Raw genomic sequence first — 19,321 nt, forward strand, 5'->3', positions numbered from 1 at the left:
AAAAGAGAGACACAGGGGAGCCGTCCTCACCCACTGACACCAGGTTCCTGAAGTTCTCCAGCATCACGTCCCGGTACAGGTCCTTCTGGGCGGGGGCCAGGAGCCGCCACTCCTCCTGGGTGAAGTCCACAGCCACATCCTCCAGTGTCAGCGATTCCTGTAACAACACAGTCCTGTTTAACATGACTGTTCCTCGAGTTCCTGAAATGGAAGGAATATAAGGAGAGTTGTTCTCATTTTCGCCACATAGGCCACATATGTACACTTAGGTCTTTGGATATATTTTTTTAATTTATTATTTTTTGTTTTATTTTTAATTTTATTAAAAAATTTTTTAATGTTTATTTATTTTTCTTTCTTTCTTTTTTTAACGTTTATTTATTTTTGAGACAGAGAGAGACAGAGCATGAATGGGGGAGGGTCAGAGAGAGAGGGAGACACAGAATCCGAAACAGGCTCCAGGGTCTGAGCTGTCAGCACAGAGCCCGACGCGGGGCTTGAACTCACGAACCACGAGATCATGACCTGAGCCAAGGTCAGACGCTTAACTGACTGAGCCACTAAGGCACCCTAGATATTTTTTAAACTATGTTGCTATAGAAGCAAAATACATCCATGTTTAAAGTATGTATAACAAAATACTCAGTAAGCGTGCAGTGAAGCATCATTCAACAAATCAGAAGTTTCTGAAATAAGTAGTCATTAAATTCTGCTAAACTAAAAACATTTGCAATATAAGTATTTGAAGCACTGGCTGTATATATACATGAAGAAGAATCATACTTTTGCTATATAACTCTGTAATCATTGGAGTTTTTTACCTTTAAAATATATCCAGGCTGTTCTATGGGGTTAATATTTAAAAGGTAACAGAAGGAGATGGCACCTGGATGGCTCAGTCGGCTCACTCTTGATTTAGGCTCAGGTCATGATCTCACAGTTCGTGGGTTTGAGCCTTGAGTCACAGGGCCTGCTGGGATTCTCTCTCTCCCTCTGCCCCTCCCTCACTCACACACACACTCCCTCTCTCAAAATAAATAAACTTTAAAAATATACTGTATTCCAATGGGGTGCCTGGGTAGCTTGGTCAGTCAAGCGTCTGACTTTGGTTCAGGTATTGATCTCACAGTTCAGGATTCAAGCCTCACGTCAGGGTGCTGACAGCTCAGAGCCTGCACCCTGGTTCAGATTCTGTGTTTCCCTCTCTCTCTTCCTCTCCCCCGCTTTCTCTCTCTTTCTCAAAAATAAACTTTAAAAAAATCCTTAAAAATATACTGGATCTCAAAAAACAAATAAAATAGGGGCGCCCAGGGACACCTGGGTGGCTCAGTCAGTTAAGGGTCCAACTTCAGCTCAGGTCACGATCTCACGGTTCATGGGTTCAAGACCCGCGTCGGGCTCTGTGCTGACAGCTTGGAGCCTGGAGCCTGCTTCTGATTCTGTCTCCCTCTCTCTCTGCCCCTTCCCTGCTCATGCTGTCTCTCTCTGTCTTTCAAAAATAAATAAATGTAAAAAAAAATTTTTTTTTTTTAAATATTGGTGCCTGGGTGGTTCAGTTGGTTAAGCATCCGACTTCAGCTCAGGTCATGATTTCGTGGTCCGTGGGTTCAAGCCCTGCATCGGGCTCTGTGCTGACAGCTCAGAGCCTGGAGTCTGCTTCAGATTGTGTCTCCCTCTCTCTCTGCCCCTCCCCTGCTCATGCTCTGTCTCTCTCTCTCAAAAATAAACAAACATTAAAAAAATTAGTAAATAAAATAAAATAGGAGACAGTAGAAATTGGCTTTGAACATGAGCAAGGAGCATGTACTATCTTACATTAAGGGGGAGTTTGAAAGCAAACCGCCTGGATCCCAACAACCTTACCCAACAACAGTACTTTCAACTCTCTACTGCCATATTTGGACTCAAACACCAACCAGTTCAGCCCCCTGTTCATAAGGACTTTTTAAAGTCATGCAGTCCTTCCATTTTCTTAGGTCACCTGGGTTTTATTTTCAGATTAACCCTGACGGCCGCAAGGCTGGATCCATGGGCCCTCTAGTTATGGTCCCAGAAAAAACTGTGCCCACTGAGGTCTCCTGGTCTATTCTCAAAGAGGCCTCTGAGGAACCCTGTTTTGCATTTAGGAGAAAGTTGAAGTTCAAGACACCATATCACGTCTAGGAAGCACCCCTAGACAAAAGTCCGGATGCCTAGGTGCCATGAAATATATAGTGACATCCTTGTGGAACCAGTCTGCTTTCTCCTCAGTCATGGTCTATCCTGTGATCATCGTGATTCTCCGGTTGTGATGGCCATCAGAGACATCAGACATAAGCCGACAGCTAACGTAGCCCAAAAGATGCTCCAGTCACACGGGATGTTCTAACACGAGTTAGTGTGGATCCTAACAACAACATGTTCCTGAGCCTATCTGCCTCGATACTGGAGTTGGAATCTAAATCTATTTCTGCACAAATCCTATTTACCACTGTATACTCTTCCATTTAATTCAGTTGCATTTTAAAGTCCTCCAAAAATCAATCACAGAATGAAGGGAAGAATAAAATAAAGTCACCTGGTCCTTAATCATTTTCTTGTTATTGGAAAACAGCCAGTAACGGGGACGCTGTGTCTCTAGTTTTTCCTTGCATTGCCCTAAATTCCTGGTTAGAAATCTTGGTCTCTGGTCAGTGGTGTCCCCACAAATGACCGCACGCAGGTCCTGAGACCCGCTCCTTGCTTCGCTTGATGGATCTTGCTCCCAGAGCTGGGACCTGTGGGCTGAAAAGTAAGTTCACTTTGAGTGCACATTTCCTCTGGGCCCAGATGCTATCACTGCTACTGTCACTCACCTGATTTCAAGGCCATCTGTCCCTTTGTATGGAGCCCCAGAGGCTACTGCACTCTGGAGCAAAGAAACACCAGACTGTGAGTGTGTGGGCACTTTCTTCTAGGAAGTGAAAGTGGGGTCTGCAAAAGGCGCCATGAAAGGAGAGACAACACAGCGTGACGCCCCCAACGGGGGCCTCTCACACAGGTCAGTGTTTGGGAGGAGAAGAAGTAAAAGGTGAGAATTTGGACATCTATTCCTTTAAAATCACATGTGTTCGTGTACCTGCCCAAAAGTCTTCATACATGGCTCAGTTTGAAGACCCAATGTGCTCAGCAAAGCATTATCTAACAAGCCATTTTCATTAATTGTTATGTGAAAGAAACAAAGACAAACCAATGGGAAAAAAATTAAAGCATATTGAACAAGGCTATTCTTTCTGGCTATATACACATTGAATGAAACTATAAAAACATGCTTTATATAAACCGAGTTCAGAGGCGCCTGGATGGCTCAGTCGGTTAAGTGTCCGGCTTTAGTTCAGGTCATGATCTTGCAGTTCATGAGTTCGAGTCCCGCATTGGGCTCTGTGCTGACAGCTCAGAGCCTGGAGTGTGCTTCCGATTCTGTGTCTCCCTCTCTCTCTGCCCCACTGCTCCCCACCCGCTCGCATTCTGTCGCTCAAAGATAAACATTAAAAAAAAAAATGTTTTTAATAAAAAATAAAAAAAATAATAAGCCAAGTTCAAGAAAGTCATAGTAGTGCCTGGCTGGCCCAATCAGTGAAGCATGTGACTCGATCTCAGGGTTGTGGGTTTGAGCCCCATGATGGGTACAGAGATTACTTTAAAAAGGTAAAATCTTGGGGCGCCTGGGTGGCTCAGTTAAGCGTCTGACTTCAGCTCAGGTCATGATCTCACGGTCTGTGAGTTTGAACCCCACATTAGGCTCTATGTTGCCAGCACAGAGCTCGCTTCAGATCCTCTGTCCCCCTCTCTGTCCTTCCCCTGCTCATGTGCGTGTGCATGTACTCTCTCAAGACTAAATGAAGTTAAAAAAAAAAAAAGGGTAAAATCTTTAAAAGAAAGAAAGAAAGAAAGAAAGAAAGAAAGAAAGAAAGAAAGAAAGAAAGAAAGAAAGAAAGAGAAAGCCATTATCTCTGGGGAGGGGAGGGGGTGGATTAGAGGCCATCACTTAAGTTGCATTTGCAGTCAGTGAATTTTTTTAAAAAAGATTTTTATTTGTTTATTTATTTTTAAGTAATCTCTACACCCAACGTGGGGCTCAAACTCACAACCCCAAGATCAAGAGTGGCATACTCCTCCGAATGAGCCAGCCAGGCGCCCCGCGATCAGTTTATTTCTTTAAAAAGTACCAGTGACCAACAAAACAAAACAAAACAAATCAGGTACATCATGAAGGAAAATTCCCACTGAATGACAATGACAGAGTGGGAAGTTTCAAGGGCCCATAACTCTACAGAAACATCAAAAAAAAACAAGCAAGAACTGTCAGAATAAAGAACAAAACAAAACCTTTATCATAACTCTGAAGAACTCTAAACTCATAGGTTTATAGCAGCAGAGTGATCACTCAATCAAGAAAGAGGCAACTTGGTGGATGCCTGGGTGGCTCAGTCTGTTAAGCGTCCAACTTCAGCTGAGGTCATGATCTCACGGTTCATGGGTTCGAGTCCCGTGTCGGGCTGTGTGCTGACAGCTCAGAGCCTGGAGCCTGCTTCCGATGCTGTGTGTCCCTCTCTCTCTGCCCCTCCCCCCTACTCATGCTCTGTCTCTCTCTGTCTCTCAAAAATGAATAAACGTTAAAAATAAACAAGAAAGAAATAAAAGCACCAGTGCATACTGGGGAATGTATAAAGCCAAGTACATGCACAGGGCAGGACACCTGCTCAGAAAAAAACCTGAGAAGACCCTAAGCTTTCCCTCTGGCTGATCTCTACACTCAATGCAAGTAGGAAATGAACGGTAAGGCAGAGTTGTAAACAAAATAGTCTGGCTAAGCACTGAAGGAGCACCCCGGGATACAACACACAACCATGAGGCATACCAAGTGAAACAAGCCAGACACCAAAGGTCACATGTTGTATGATTCCACTTCTATGAAATATCCAGAATAGGTAAATCCACAGAGACAGAAAGCAGATTGGTGGTTGTCACGGTCTGGGGGAGCAGGGGAGTATAGAGTGACTGCTTAATTGTTAGAGGATTCCCCTCAGAGTGATAAAAATGTTCTGGAAATAGAAGTGGTGAGGGCACAATGTTATATATGTACTGAAACCCACTGCATTGTTGACTTTAAAATAGTTAACGTTGTTTTGTGAATTTCATTCAATAAAAACAATCCAACACGTCCTAAATATGTTCAGTGAAACAATAAAGTACCTTCTTTAAAGCCAAGAACAAGAAAAGGATGAGCAGTAACACCTCGTTACATAATCTGTACCTATTCTGGAAATGCTACCCAGTTAATTTCATAAAGAATCAAGTAAGAGAAAAAAAGAATCAAATAAGAATAATCAGTATCAGAGAAGAGGAAGGATATGATTAAAAGTTCCTTCAATGTGATTACGTAAGGGTCAGAACTTCAGAGATTCGAGTGAACATATACCAAAAATAAGTTTTTCATCTTACATTCTATGAACTAAAAAAACAATATTTCTGGTATAAAAAAAATAAGTTTTTGGTCAGATGGCTGATTATAGGACTTCCTTCTAAAAGTAGATAGCATTCTGGGGCACCTGAGTGACTCAGTCAGTTAAGCATCTGACTTTGGCTCAGGTCATGATCTTGTGGTTTGTGAGTTCGAGCCCCGTGTCAAACTCTGTGCTGACAATCAGAGCCTGGAGCCTGCTTCACATTCTGTGTCTCCCTTTCTCTGTCCCTCCCCTGCTCACATTCTCTCTCTCTCCAAAATAAATAAACATAAAAAAAAAATTAAATAAATAGACAGCATTCCAAAACACACATTTCTTACAGCAGTGTTACGTGACTGACCATTTTAGGGGAATGGCTTAACACTTCGTATTGAACACTTTCAATAGAGATTTTGCTAGAATCCAAAAAAAATCCACTTTTAGGAAAAGTTGCAAAAGAAATAATGGAACAAGCAGGCCAAGTTGATATAAAAGTATAATTTTAGGTCTGCTAATAGAGAATTAATTGAATGAATAAAAGTATACACATCCAGTGAAATATTATGCAGCTATGAGAAATGCTAACAATCTATATTTAGTGAAAAGATATATACCTTGAAGTTATGCATAGCATAAGCACATGAAAAGATGCCCAATATCATTCTTCTTCAGAGAAATGAACATCAAAACCACAATTGAGATATAGTAAAAAAAAAAAAAAAAAAAAAAAAAAAAAAAAAAAGAAAATTGCAAGCGTTGATGAATATGTGGAGGAAATGGAACCCTCATAACTGCTCGTGGAAATGTAAAATGGTGCAGCCACTTTGGAAAATAGTCTGGTGGTTCCTCCAACAGTTAAACATATTTACCGTGTGACCCAGCAATTCCACACCAGGTTTATATCCAGAAGTAAAGGCATGTCCACACAAAACTTTGTACACACCGGCGCCTGCGTGGATCAGTTCCCTGAATCGTCTGACTCTTGATTTCCACGCAGGTCCCGATCTCACAGCCATGAGAAAGAGCCCCACTTCGGCTCTGTGCTAACGGTGTCAAGCCTGCTTGGGATTCTCTCTCCCTCTCCCCTCTCCCTGCCTCTCCCTCGCTCTCTCTCACCATAAATACATAAACTTTAAAAATATATATATTATTTTACTTGTGTTACAGTGGCATCGAAAAGAAGTGTTTCCAAGTGTGTGTGTATGTGTACACACAGTAAACTTCCAGAAAGGGCAAAATCCTCATCTTTAGTAGAAACCTTCCCACTTTCGTTGTGTTTAATGCTCGATTTCCAACAAAGCTCTCATATCTAGGGGGTCGAGAGGAAGAGATGCGACCCCGAGGAAGAGAGGAAGAGAGGAAGGAAGGCAAACTAGGGCTTGGACTGGAAGGGCTGACAGGGAAGGAAACGTCGGAACCCACCCACCCACCTGCTTCAGCCCTCACAAACCTCTCAAGGGCCGACACACCTGGACTTCCCCCAAACACTCGTCACCCCCCACCCTGGAATAATCCCGAAACCTGCACCAGACACCTGTGTTCACTAATCGCGCGCCCTCGCTCCTGTCAATGAGCCACAGGGTAAAACCCGAATCAGAAGCGGACACCGCTTTCATTAACAAAATCCACTTCCAAAACTAGTCCTCAGTCGCTGGGCGCTACAGACGGGCACCGAACCCTGACCACAGACTCGGAAACGTGGATCTCGACAGACGTGTAATCACTGACCCTCACAATCCTTCAGGACCGACTCCAGAGGCACTGCACCCACACACACCCGACCACGGGCTCCCACTTCCGTCCTCTCCCCACGGACCCCACAGTCACCTCGGTCCTCTCACCCTGTTCCCCAGACGGACCCACACACAGACCTGATGTTCTAGAGACCCCACGACGACCGCCTACAAACTGCACTTCCGCGAATTCTCCTGCCGCGCCCGTGCCCAGCTCCCCGCCAGCGACGGCGGCCGGCGAGGGCCAGCGGCGTTTCTACGGAGCACGGACGCCTGGACTTCCGGCTTTTCCCGGAGTCAATATGTCCGCGCCCATCTGGCCACGGGTGTCCCAGGCGGCCATCCTTCTGTACTTGACGTACAGAAGGCGAAGTGGTCCTATTGGCGAGTCGCCAGGAAAGGCTCGGCACAGTGAGCACCTACGGAAAAACACTCCCATTTCTCGCACCTTAAATCTTGCGCTGCAGACCGCACGGATATTCAGAAGCCCGAGTTTACACAAGACAAACATGGGGTAATAAGCTATGTCCATCTCAGCGGGCTCGCGAGAAAAGTAAACGACTTTGCGCAAGGAAAGATTGCGGAAAGACACAAGGCGCAGTCATCTTAGAAGTTGGGTGTCTCTACAAAGGAAAACACTTGTCAATGGAGGATAAAGGGCAAACATAAAGGGTAAACACCCCAGGAACGCTGATGACTGGATATAGGGGGCAAGAGGAAGATTTGGAGAATCTTCAGTATCTTCTCCAGTATCTGGAGAAGCACTCACAATATAGGGAGAGCGATAATGCCATCCAAGGAAGTAAAGAACAGCGACTGGAAGAAACCAGGCTTCCTTTGGGGAGGTGGAGGGAGACACTGCAGCAGGATTCTCACACGGAGAGATGGGACACATAGGCTTTTCAGTCCAATAAGCAACTTTATTTGTCGAGCCTGCACAGGCTCAGTGGGTTCATACCCAAAAAACTGAGCCTCGGGCACAGAGGAGTGTAGCTTTTATGCAATTTATACTTCTTTGTCTCCCATGTATGGTGACATACAGTCTGACCGGACACAGTCCAAGTTACAGAGTAATGTCAGAGCTACGCATATGCCTATAGGAGTTGATTGGGCCACGTTACCTTCCTTTGTTCTGAGGAGGCCTCCACCACATTCCTTAGGGAGGCACTCTACCACATTTCCTCCTTTGATGCTGGGACCCCCTTCCTTTGGGTCAAAGAGCATCACCTTGGTTTAGAGGTATGTATTTCCATAACATCATCACGTGCATGGCCATTTCTTTTTGACCATTGCCTCAATGAGCCTGGAGACAGACGGTATAACCAGGGGAGCTAGGCAAGGTAGGATTAAGCAAGTTCCCCAAATCAAGAGAATAATATCTATGAGGGTTTTGAATCCCCCAAGAGTTGAAAACCAATCTCCAAATAACTCCCCAGGGTCCCAACCTTTCCAGATCTGGATGGGACATGAGCAATCTTTCTCATTCGATCTGTGATCTCCTTTATGACTTTTCCTTCACCATCTATCTGTAGGCAGCAGTTGTTCAGGTTAAACTTTCCACAAAGTCCTCCTTCAGAAGCAAGCAAGTAATCTAAGGCCAAGCGATTTTGATAGATGGTATTGCACATTTTGGTTCTCTGTTTAGCTAGTAAGTTAAGAGCCCTGGCAGTTTCATTGGTTATAATTTCTACAACTGCTTACAGTCTGATTAGTCTGTTTAGCATGTAAATGGGAGTGCGGTAACCCCAGGTCCCATCCTCTGCCCAGGTGGCAGGACCATAATATTGGATTATATGCTAGGGAGGCCATTCACCACCTTTCCAATTGCCAATTTGTAGGGCACATCATTTCCTTTGAGTCTCTCTGTCCCCATACACTTGGACTCCCAAATATTCCCCTCTGGCAAGTGGGAGCAGGAAGAGAGATGGATGAATGGTTTCCAGCACACATAACCCTGGCCAGCCTGAGGGAAGTGCTGTATAGGCTGTCCTTCCACATATCCAGTATAATCCACCTGGGCCCGCCATTTGATGGCTGTGTCAACATTGTCCCAGGCCTCTCAGAGATGAGAGAAGTTAGACAAGGGGTGGGGATCTGGTTCAAGGTGATCTGGGGACCCCCACCATTGGGTTTCCCAGGTGGTTGAGTTATAAAATCTTTGGCCTAGGCATGTTATGTTTCCAACAGAAATGGTGAACTTTCTTCCCCACTGGGCAAGGCAATTTTTCCCAATAACTGAGTTTTTGAGGAGCCAAGCCCCAGTACTAGGACTGGGGTATTCTGTTCCATTATAAGCTTCACAGGGATCTAATTCTATAGCCTCCCATGGCCATTGATCCCCCATGTTGGTTCCCCTGCATACATAGCAAGAAGAGATCTTTAGAGTCTGGGCTATGTCTCTGCTAGGGCTAGAAACAAGTTTCTTACTGTGACTGAAGTGGGAGGGGGGCTACTTCTTATTTCTTCATAGAAGGCGTGGAAGACTTGATGGAACATGGTTGGATGGGCGGTAGTGACTCTCTTGAAATATAGCACAGTCCCTGGGTCTCTGCCTCACCCATGGATCCAGATGCCAATTCAGGTGCCCCATTGCCATTTGGAATCTCCTGGGTTAATAATGGTAAAATTAACAGGGTTACAGGCCTTCAATCGACAATCTGATGTAGTGGCCCCTTCTGAAGGAGCACTGTTGTGCCTTCTTTTTTCCAAGTAGCCCATGAAACACAGCTCCAGCTGGGGCATAAAAACTCAGGTGTATAGGCACATAAACCGCTTTCCTCACACACAGATTTGTCATTGAGTCAGTATTCCGGCAGCCGATCTAAGCCTCTGCATGGTATATCAAGAGTCTGTGGGACCTCTATGATGAGTGCCTGCTTTTTTCGTATGACAGATGCCCCTGGGCCAATACTTATAACCGCACAGACGTCAAACAGCATTGACACCGGTCGCTTTGGGTCAGTAATTTATGTCTGGCTGACAAGCCCCCCCCCCAGCCCCCACCCTTGGTAGGATTGGACTTCTAACCAATCTTCACTGGGGGAGTATTGTGGGCCAAAGCAAGTGTTTTGACTCTCCCGTTGGCAGATAGAATAGGTGGTCTTATTGTGTCTTCAGGGCCCCAGGACCCTTCCCTGGCATGAGAAGTGGGTATGGTATAGTAAGGTCCGAGTGACTCCCTGGCCTGACCTGGTTATGTGAATACATGGGTCACGTGATGAAGAATCTAGGTCTACAGAAGAGATCCAGATTAGAAGCAACCAATGCCAACAAACCATCCTATCCACAAAAGGAAGGCGAATGCTAACAGAAACCTCTCACCACACTCCCAGCTGGCCGGGGCGGCCTCTGCCAATCCTATGGCGAAAAGTAGACCAAGAATCACAATAACAGTGAGAGATGAAAGGTGACAGTGCATCAGAGTAAGGAAACAGATACAGAAGATAAGGACAGTCTATTTGTTCCACCGGACCGTCGACTCCTCAAGCTTCTGCCATGCATGGATCAGTCAGCTTCCGGAGTGACTAAAGCAGGGCTGCAGTCTCCCGGAGCCTCTGGAGTTGCAGATTGCTTCTTCCATATGGTCAGCTTGCACGGCGTTGATGGATCATGAATGCACTCCCAGTTTGGAGATGCCAGCTTCACTCTGCTGTGGTGAATCCAAGGGACCCACCTCGGCCACCTTTACTGCAGGAGGGGCGGACAAAATGACAGTGACCGGGTCCCTCTAGAGGGGTTTTAGGGACTGGACATTCCACTCCTTCACCCATATAGCATCTCCTGGTTCAAAGGGGTGAGTGTCTCTGTGGTCAGACTCACAAGTAATTGCTCCCTAACCCAGTGGTGGAAGATGGTTAGGGTAGAGCCAAGGGCCCGCATCTGTTGTTTTAGGATTAGATTCCCTATCTCATTTAGATCCCTCCTTATGCCCTTGAAAATACAGGGAAGGCGCACATAAAGGATTTCATAAGGGGAGAACCCCATCTGCTTAGTGGGGCTACACCTTTTTTAAAAAAGTTTTTTTTTTTAATTTTTAATGTTTATTTATAGTTGAGAAAGAGCAGAGAGAGATGGTCACAGAATCCGAAGCAGGCTCCAGGATCTGAGCTGTCAGCACAGACAGCACGTGGGGTTCGAATCCATGAAACATGAGATCATGACAGAGCTGAAGTAGGACGCTTAACCTACTGAGCCACCCAGGGGCCCCTACACCTTGATTCTTAACAAGGCAGTTTGCAACACCTGGTCCCAGTATAGGTGGGTTTCCTGACCTAGTTTACTTACTTGCAGCTTCAGGGTTCAGGTCATTTGTTCCACCTCCCCGGAGCTCTGGGGTCGGTATGTTGTGTGTAACTTCCAGGTGATCTTTAACCCCTTTGCCACCAGATGCACCACCTTGGCCACGAATGCTGGCCCGTTACCTGATCCCATAGTGATAAGGATCCCAAATGGAGGAATGTCTTTTAGAAGTTGGGCCACTTCATGTGCCTTTTCTATGTGAGTAGGGAAGGCTTCCACCCAGCCAGAGAAGGTGCACACCAAAATCAACAGATATTTACAGACTTGGACCTGGGGAAGCTCAGTGAAGTCCACTGTCATATATTCTTTTTTTTTTTTTTAATTTTCTTTAAATGTTTATTTTTTGATCGCTTCTCGGCCTTTTGGCTAAGATCAAGTGTAAATGTTTATTTTTTGAGAGAGAGAGAAAGAAAGAGAGCGTGAGCAGGGAAGGAGCAGAGAGAGAGGGAGACACAGAATCTGAAGCAGGCTCCAGGATCCAAGCTGTCAGCAAAGAGCCCGATGCAGGGCTCAAACCCAAGACCTGAGCCAAAGTCAGATGCTTAACTGACTGAGCCATCCAGGTGCCCCCACCATGATATTTTCAAATGGGGCTCCCCCAACACTCTGTACCCCAAGGGCAGCCTTGGGTCCCTGACATGGGTTATGCTGGGGACACATTTCACATTGCTCGCCTACTGCTCAGGCTATGCTAGAGAGTAAAGGGATGTAGAAATGTAGGCTGAAAGTAGTCTCAAGAGCTGTCTGGCCAATATGGGTTTCCTGATGGAACTGCTTGACAAGAGTAAGGGCCAGGGCCTTAGGAATCGCTACTCGGCTGTCTTCGAATTCCCACCATCCACCTAGGAGGTAGCTTCCATTTTCAGTCTTAAACCAGGTACTATCATGTTGTGAGTAATTAGGGTCCCACTCTGCCCAGTGGACTAGGGAACAGTGTGGTGGTTAAAGCTGCTGATGCCGCTGTTCCTTTGGAGGCTGCAAGCTTTGTCTCTTGGTCTGCCTTACAGTTTCCCCGTGCAGCCGTGGTGTCTCCCCTTTGATGTCCCCAACAATGCCTGACTGCCACTCTTTTAGGGGCTCACACAGCGTCTAAGAGTTCAAGGATTTCCTTACCATACTTTGTGTATTTTCCTCGTGAGTTTATTAGACCCTCCTTTTTATATAAAGCCCCATGTACGTGGAGGGTGGTGAAGGCATACTTAGAGTCTGTGTATATATTAACATGTATCCCTGCCACCAGTTGGAGGACTCTGGTTCGTGCGATGAACTCTGCCTTCTGTGCTGAAGTCCCCTTTGGCAGGGGTTTGGCCTCGATACAATTCAGGGTCACCGTGGAATACCCTGCAAGGCGTTCTCCCTCTTTCACAAAACTGCTACCAATCGGGGAAATACTCAGAGTTGGGGTCCTTGAGGGGCTGGTCCCTCAAGTCTGGTCAGCTGGAGAACACCTCATCCATGACTTCAATGCAGTCATGATCTGGTTGACCTGGCCTGACAGGCAATAGGGTTGCAGGGTTTAGGGGCTGCACTACCTCTAGGTGAATGCATGGGTTCTCACATAGCATTCCCTGATATGTGGCCATCCGGGCGTTGGATAGCCAGTACTGTCCCTTGTACTCCATTAATGTCAATACTGAATGTGGCACTCAGACAGTCAGTTCTTGTCCCATAGTTAACTTGTCAGCCTCAGACACTAAGAGGGCCGTGGCTGCAAGTGCCCGTAGGCAGGGTGGCCAGCCTTGGGCAACAGAGTCAAGCTGCACAGATGTGCCACCGGGAGGCGCCATGACCCCAACATCTGAGTTAGGACTTTCAGCACAATGCCAGTATGTTCATGAACATACAAGAAGGGCTTGGACGTGTCTGGGAGCCCCAGACCAGGCATGTTGGCAAGGGCCCACTTGAGCTCTTTAAAGGCCCTTTGCTGTACTTGCTCCCATAACAGGCATCCCTGCTCTCCCCACTTGTGGCCTCATAAAGAGGTTTTGCCAAGACCGAGAAGTTAGGTATCCAGATTCTACAGAAACCTGCAGCCCCGAGTAACTCCCGAACCTGACGTCGGGTCGACATGACCGGAATTAAACATATGGCCTATTTTCTCTCCAGGCCGAGTTGGCACTGCCCCTGGGAGAGGTGAAAGCCAAGGTACTTGACTTTCTTTTGACAGATTTGGGCCTTTTTCTTGAGACTTTATAGTCAGTTTCCCATAGGAGGGTAAGGAGCTCCCGAGTTCCTTCCATGCAATCCTCCCGAGACCTTCCAGCCAACAGTAAATCATCTAATACTGAAGCAGGACACAGCCATGTTGATCCGCTGGGAAGGCTTTTAGGTCTGAGGCTAATGCAGTGCCGAAAATAGTTGGGGAGTTTTTGAACCCCTGAGGCAATCTGGTCCAAGTCAACCGGTCGTTGTCACCATTTTCAGGATTCTCCCACTGGAAGGCAAAGACTGGTTGACTCTGGGGAGCTAGGTGGATGCAGAAGAAGGCATCCTTGAGCTCTAGGCATGTGAAGAAGGCAGCTTCTGTGGGGATGAGATCCAAGAGAGTGTATGGGTTTGGGACAACCGGGTGTAGGGTGACAACGGCCTGGTTTACTGACCTGGTGATAGCATGCAGGTCTTGGACTGGCTGATAGTCATCGGTGCCCAGCTTTGGACTGGTATGAGAGGCATGTTCCAAGATGACTGACGGGGTTGGAGGATCCCATATTTTAGAAGTCTCTCCAGGTGCTTCTGTAGCCCTACCTGTGCCTTACGAGGGATGAAATGTTGTTTTTGGTGGATGGGCTCTGCCCCTGGCTACAATTACTGGAGGTATGTTCCAGGCCAGTCCTGGGGGGTTGTCCTCAGCCCACACAAGCATACTCTGAAGGGCAGCTCAGGTCCCTGTTGTGGTTCCTCCATGAGACTGTAGAGGCGCCATTCTTCCTCTTGAGGAATCCTGACAGTCATAATCTTTGCTTCCGGCTTTCGTAGGGTCCAGAGCAGCTTGTCCATGGGAGTTGAAAGTTATCTGGGCCTGCAGCTTTCCCAACAGGTCCTGGCCCATTAAAGCCACAGGGCAGGAGGGGAGGTACAGGAATTCATGGATGACTTCATGGCTGCCTAAACTGCATTACCGAGGCAGCAGGAAGGGACTGCATGTCTGATTGCCTGTGGCCCCCACAACAGTAGCTTGTCTCTGTGAGAGGGGGCCCACTGGTTGCGTCACCACCGAGTGTTCTGCTCCAGTATCTACCATGAAGTCAGTGGGTGAGCCCCCCATATTCAATTGGACCATAGGCTCTTGGGGGCCTAACAAAATAGAGCCCAGTCTGTCCTAGTCCTCCTCATAGTCCTCCATGGCAGTTAGCTCCACAAAATCATCTTTGGGGGCCCCATGAGGCCATGATGCTGGTTGGTACCGGCCCTGGACCACATGGCCCCTTTGTTTCTGCTTGGCGCCCTGCTGAGAATTACCCAGCCGCAGGGGGCACTCATTTTTCCAGTGGCTCTCCTGAAGGCAGTGACCACACTGGTTCCGTCCTAACTTTGGTCCTGGGCAAGATGATCCTCCCCGCCTGTCCCCTTTTTGGCCCCGGCTCCGTCCCTATGGGGCACCTTTCCAGGAGTGTTCCAACTGCTCCACCAAGGCAGCAGCTAACAAGTCTGCCTTCTTCTGGCATTCTTGACTCCATGCCACCTGGTCACTAATGACAAACACCTGAGTTGCTACTTCCAGCAAATGACTGGCATTCATGCCAGCAAAACCCTCCAGCTTTTGCAGCTTGGGCCAGCTGTCCCGTTGGGCCTGACTGACAAAAGCCCATTGACCATACGCTGGGTCACGGGCGCTTCTGGATCAAAACAGGTGTAGAGACGAAATGTCTCACATAATGTCTCGTAGAACTGGCTTGGGCTCTCTTCGGGTGCCTGGAGTACTTCTGGTGTTTTACTCACATTTATGGCCTTTTCACCCCCTTCCTTCATGCCATTTAGAAGGGCTTCTTGAGACCGTTCAGTCCTTGCGAGCCCTCCATCTACACTTGAGTCATTTGGGGTCCTCCCCAGGGAAGTGAGCTTGAGCATAAGCCTGGGTGTCTAGCATCCCAGCCGGGGTATTCTCCTGTAAGCATTTTAGGGCCACCTGGGTAATTCCACAACACCCCTCTGTGTCAAAGAGGGTCAGGAGGAGTTGGCAGCGGTCCATCCAGGTAGGTTTGTGGGTTTGAATTATGGATTAGTTCAATCATAGCCTGGGCTTCTCCGTATGGGAAGGAGTATGGTGCTTCCAATTTAGGAGGTCCATAGTGGTAAAGGTTGGGTACACAAAAACATGCTGGTCTCCTCGGATCTGGCTTTCCTGATCATAAGAGACAGGTCCCCTAGTTTCCCTTAGTGGCATCTGTAGGGCTCTGGTGTTGCTGCAGGGAGGGACTGTCTCTGCTGGCCTGATCTTCTAGTTGCTTTCCAGGAGGGGTGCATGGGGTTAGGACAAGTGCTCCAGGCAAGCCCATCACCTCTGGAGAGGCCGGTGGTGCTGGAGGTGGTGAGGTCTCGGGACTAGAGGCAGGCTCCGGTAGGGTTTCGGCAGCCCAGTGGCTGGAGGCACAGGTGGCAGTGAGGGGGACAGTGGGGCATATCGTGGTGGGGTCTCCTCAAGTTCTCCTGACAGCATGGGTTTTTCAGTTTTGGGCTGGCATTTGGAGAAAGCTGTGACACGAGCCATCATAACTTTACAGTTCTCCTCAATACAGACTTTTAGCCAAGGTAGCCAGGATAGGACCAGGTCTTGCCAAAAATCAATGTAAGGAAATTGGTTGGGGTGGCCTGGATCCCCCACAACAACCCTGAACACTCGGCCAACTAGTTTCTTATCAATGAGTCATCAGAGGACCAGCCCACCTTGAACGATGGCCAATCAATTTCACAGATTGTCTGGAGCTTTCTGGGAGTTAATTTCATACCATAGTCTTCTGAATATCGCTTTTTGAAATTCCTCAACATACACTCTAGGGGAGTCAGTTTACTCTGCTTTCCACCCATTTCCTCCCCCTAACGGACAACTTTCATGCACAAGAGAGGAAAAAAGGGGAAGGGAGGGACTAATTTGGACAGGATGCACACTCGCTTTGCCAGTTTCCTGCCGCTCTCCTCTAGGAGATATTGTAGGTGCCTCTTAGCATTGGCGGGTTCAGTATCAAGTTCTGACAGGGATCAGACTCCTGAGGAAGTCTGACACCACCCTAAGCCGTATGAGGTCCCCACGGAACCGCATCGGGGACTCAACACTTACTGTGGCCCAATGGTCAGGTAGGAACCTTTCCACTGTCTGTCTCATTCACACACAGTCACATAGGGACTCCAACCCACCGTCCAGCACCCAGTGCCTTGAAATTGCAGTTTTGTCCCTTATGGAACTACTCAGGCAACTCTGGGAGATGATCAGGCTCCCCTTCTGCCTCTTAGGGACAGGTCTACCAAAATGAACCCAGGTTCTTACCAGTCTGATGGGCGGAGCTCCCTGAGCTGGTTCCTGGGCCTCACTGGGTTCCATTGTGCATCCTTGCCAAGCGGTCCACTGACGCTAAGTGAGGTCACTTCTCCTGGAGCTCCAAGGTTCGCACCCTGGTGACAAAGGAAGTGGAAACACAGTCTCTGGATCCCAGATGTGAGCCCCCAAGAACACAATTACCGCCCAGTAAAGGTGAGGAGAGCAGTCTCCAGCCAATGTCCAGATGGCAAGTTACATGTGGTAGCAGGCTCCCCATCCTGCTGTGGAGCCAGTGACAAGGACCAGTGGTTCTCTGAGAATCAAAGGCCAGAATTTCTGGAAGGAAGGAATAAGGCAACTCCAGGGAGAATAAAAAATTGTGCAAGAAAGGAAAAATAATCATAGTATACTACATGGCTGAGCTATAAGTAGTATTTACATAGTTATCATAAAGTAAACACCAATCTAATCCAACCAAAATTGACATGTAACTTGGGGGTGCCTGGGTGTCTCAGTTGGTTAAGCATCTAACTCTTGATTTCAGCTCAAGTCATGATCTCCGGGTGTGTGAGTTCAAGCCCTGCACTGGACTCTGCACTAATGGTGCTGAGCCTGTTTGGGGTTCTCTCTCTCCTCTCTCTGCCCCTCCCCTGCTTGTGCTCACTCGCTCTCTCCAAATAAATAAATAAGTAAACATGAAAAAAATATATACAACTCGATTGGAAGAATGAGGAAAAGGAAATGCCTATGGCAGAAGACTGTATTTGCGGGAGGGTTGTTTTGAAGTGTCCTTCATGATAAATCATGCCCCCAAATAAATCCATTAGAAGTATATCCATCTTACTTAAGATATCAGAAATCTTTAAAAGACTAAAAATCCTTTCAAAACTAACTCCTAAGCTTAAGAGAATTGCAAAATAAAACTGAGAACCATATGAGAGCAGCAGTTCCACTCCTAGATATCTACTCAACAATGCTGAAATGGTATATCTTCAGGAAGATTTACACAAGAATGTTCATAGCACCTTTATTCAAATAGCTCCAAATGAGAAACAATATAGGTGTCTGTAAATATAAGAGAATGGGGGTAGAATTAATAGGTATAAATGCCCCCAATACGATTAAGAAAAAGATAACCGATTTAAAATACTGAGGGAAATGGAAGTAAACAATTTATAAAATAAACTAGAATAAGATTTAAAAAAATTTTTTAATGTTTATTTTTGAGAGAGAGAGAGAGAGAGAGAGAGAGAGAGAGAGAGAGAGAGAGAGAATGTGAGTGGGGGAGGGTCAGAGAGAGAGGGAGACACAGAAACCGAAGCAGGCTCCAGGCACTGAGCTGTCAGCACAGAGCCCAACGCGGGGCTCGAACCCACAAAAGGTGAGATCGTGACCTGAGCCAAAGTTGGACACCCAACCAACTGAGCCACCCAGGCACCCCACCCTTAAAATGGGCACAATTTAAAAGATTGATGAGGTGTTGAGGAAACAGATATTCTGATACATTTGGCCTTCCCCCCCCCCCCCCAATATGGGAAGCGAGGGTAATGTTTAGGATCACCATCTATAGCTTTCAGAGTACCAAGATAATCTAATTATTATGCCTGAAATAGTTTCCTGTTCAAAAAATGTGTATACACTTACTAAAAATTAGCTATTAGTTTTAGGATATAGTCCTTCAAGAAGGGAAGCAGCCAGTAAAATGTGTCATTAATAGGACACTTTTGGACAACAATCTGGAATTATCTACCCAATTAAAATTTTACATTCTCTTTGACTCAATTACAATAACTTCACTAAAAATTAAATGCGAAAACATTTGAATTGAGGTAAAGCCTGTTAATTAATTTCTACCAACAATTTCTAGTCTTCTATTCCTAGCATTTCGCCACCCTCTACCTTGGCCAATACCGTTACCTCTCCCTCACTACTAGCTCTACCTACCCTGTCACCTTTCACCGGGAGATGTCACCGAAGGGCCACCAGCAATCCCGTCAGGAAGAGATCTTTTCCTTAAACTGAATTAGTTTACTCTGTGCCCACAGTGAGGCAGGCTGCCTTTGTCACACTACTTTGGCTTCTCTAAGCCCTATATCATTCTTCATAAGCACTTCCCGAGATTGTTCCCCCTGCTTTGCACTCCCTAAAGGACGACTCCCTTTCCAGCACGGATATGTGCACCTTTGTCAAAACGGCCGCGCCTGCTGTCAAGTTTTGCTGCTTGCCAAGTTTTGGTGCCTTTGGCTTGGTGCGCCTCCGGGTTCCAAGCAGACGGGAGCAAGAGCATCGCCCTTTGCGTCGCTCACAATTGACGTAACGTGGAGTGGTACTGTTATCTAGGGCAGAAAAAG

The 19,321-nt window shown here is 46.9% G+C and overlaps 1 protein-coding gene across 9 annotated transcripts in view; it reads right to left on the bottom strand.

The window, feature by feature from the left end:
• The window catches only part of ZNF613 (zinc finger protein 613), a 77,025-nt gene that overhangs the window by 11,980 nt on the left and 45,724 nt on the right, over positions 1 to 19,321 (bottom strand). The window contains exons 1-4 of one of the 9 annotated variants that reach the window (XM_058708381.1): positions 19,152 to 19,319; positions 16,980 to 17,104; positions 2,558 to 2,763; positions 31 to 157 (exon numbers count right to left, since the gene is read on the bottom strand). In XM_058708381.1, the coding sequence (XP_058564364.1) occupies positions 31 to 157; positions 2,558 to 2,572 (142 nt within the window). In that variant the 5' untranslated portion in view covers positions 2,573 to 2,763; positions 16,980 to 17,104; positions 19,152 to 19,319. Of the gene's footprint in view, positions 1 to 30; positions 158 to 2,468; positions 2,764 to 7,336; positions 7,467 to 16,979; positions 19,320 to 19,321 lie in introns of those variants that run through there. The other 8 variants (XM_058708380.1, XM_058708379.1, XM_058708385.1 and 5 more) reach the window with 8 other exon arrangements.

This window comes from Neofelis nebulosa, chromosome 17 (genome assembly GCF_028018385.1).
Source record: "Neofelis nebulosa isolate mNeoNeb1 chromosome 17, mNeoNeb1.pri, whole genome shotgun sequence".
Classification (NCBI taxonomy): Eukaryota; Metazoa; Chordata; class Mammalia; order Carnivora; family Felidae; genus Neofelis; species Neofelis nebulosa.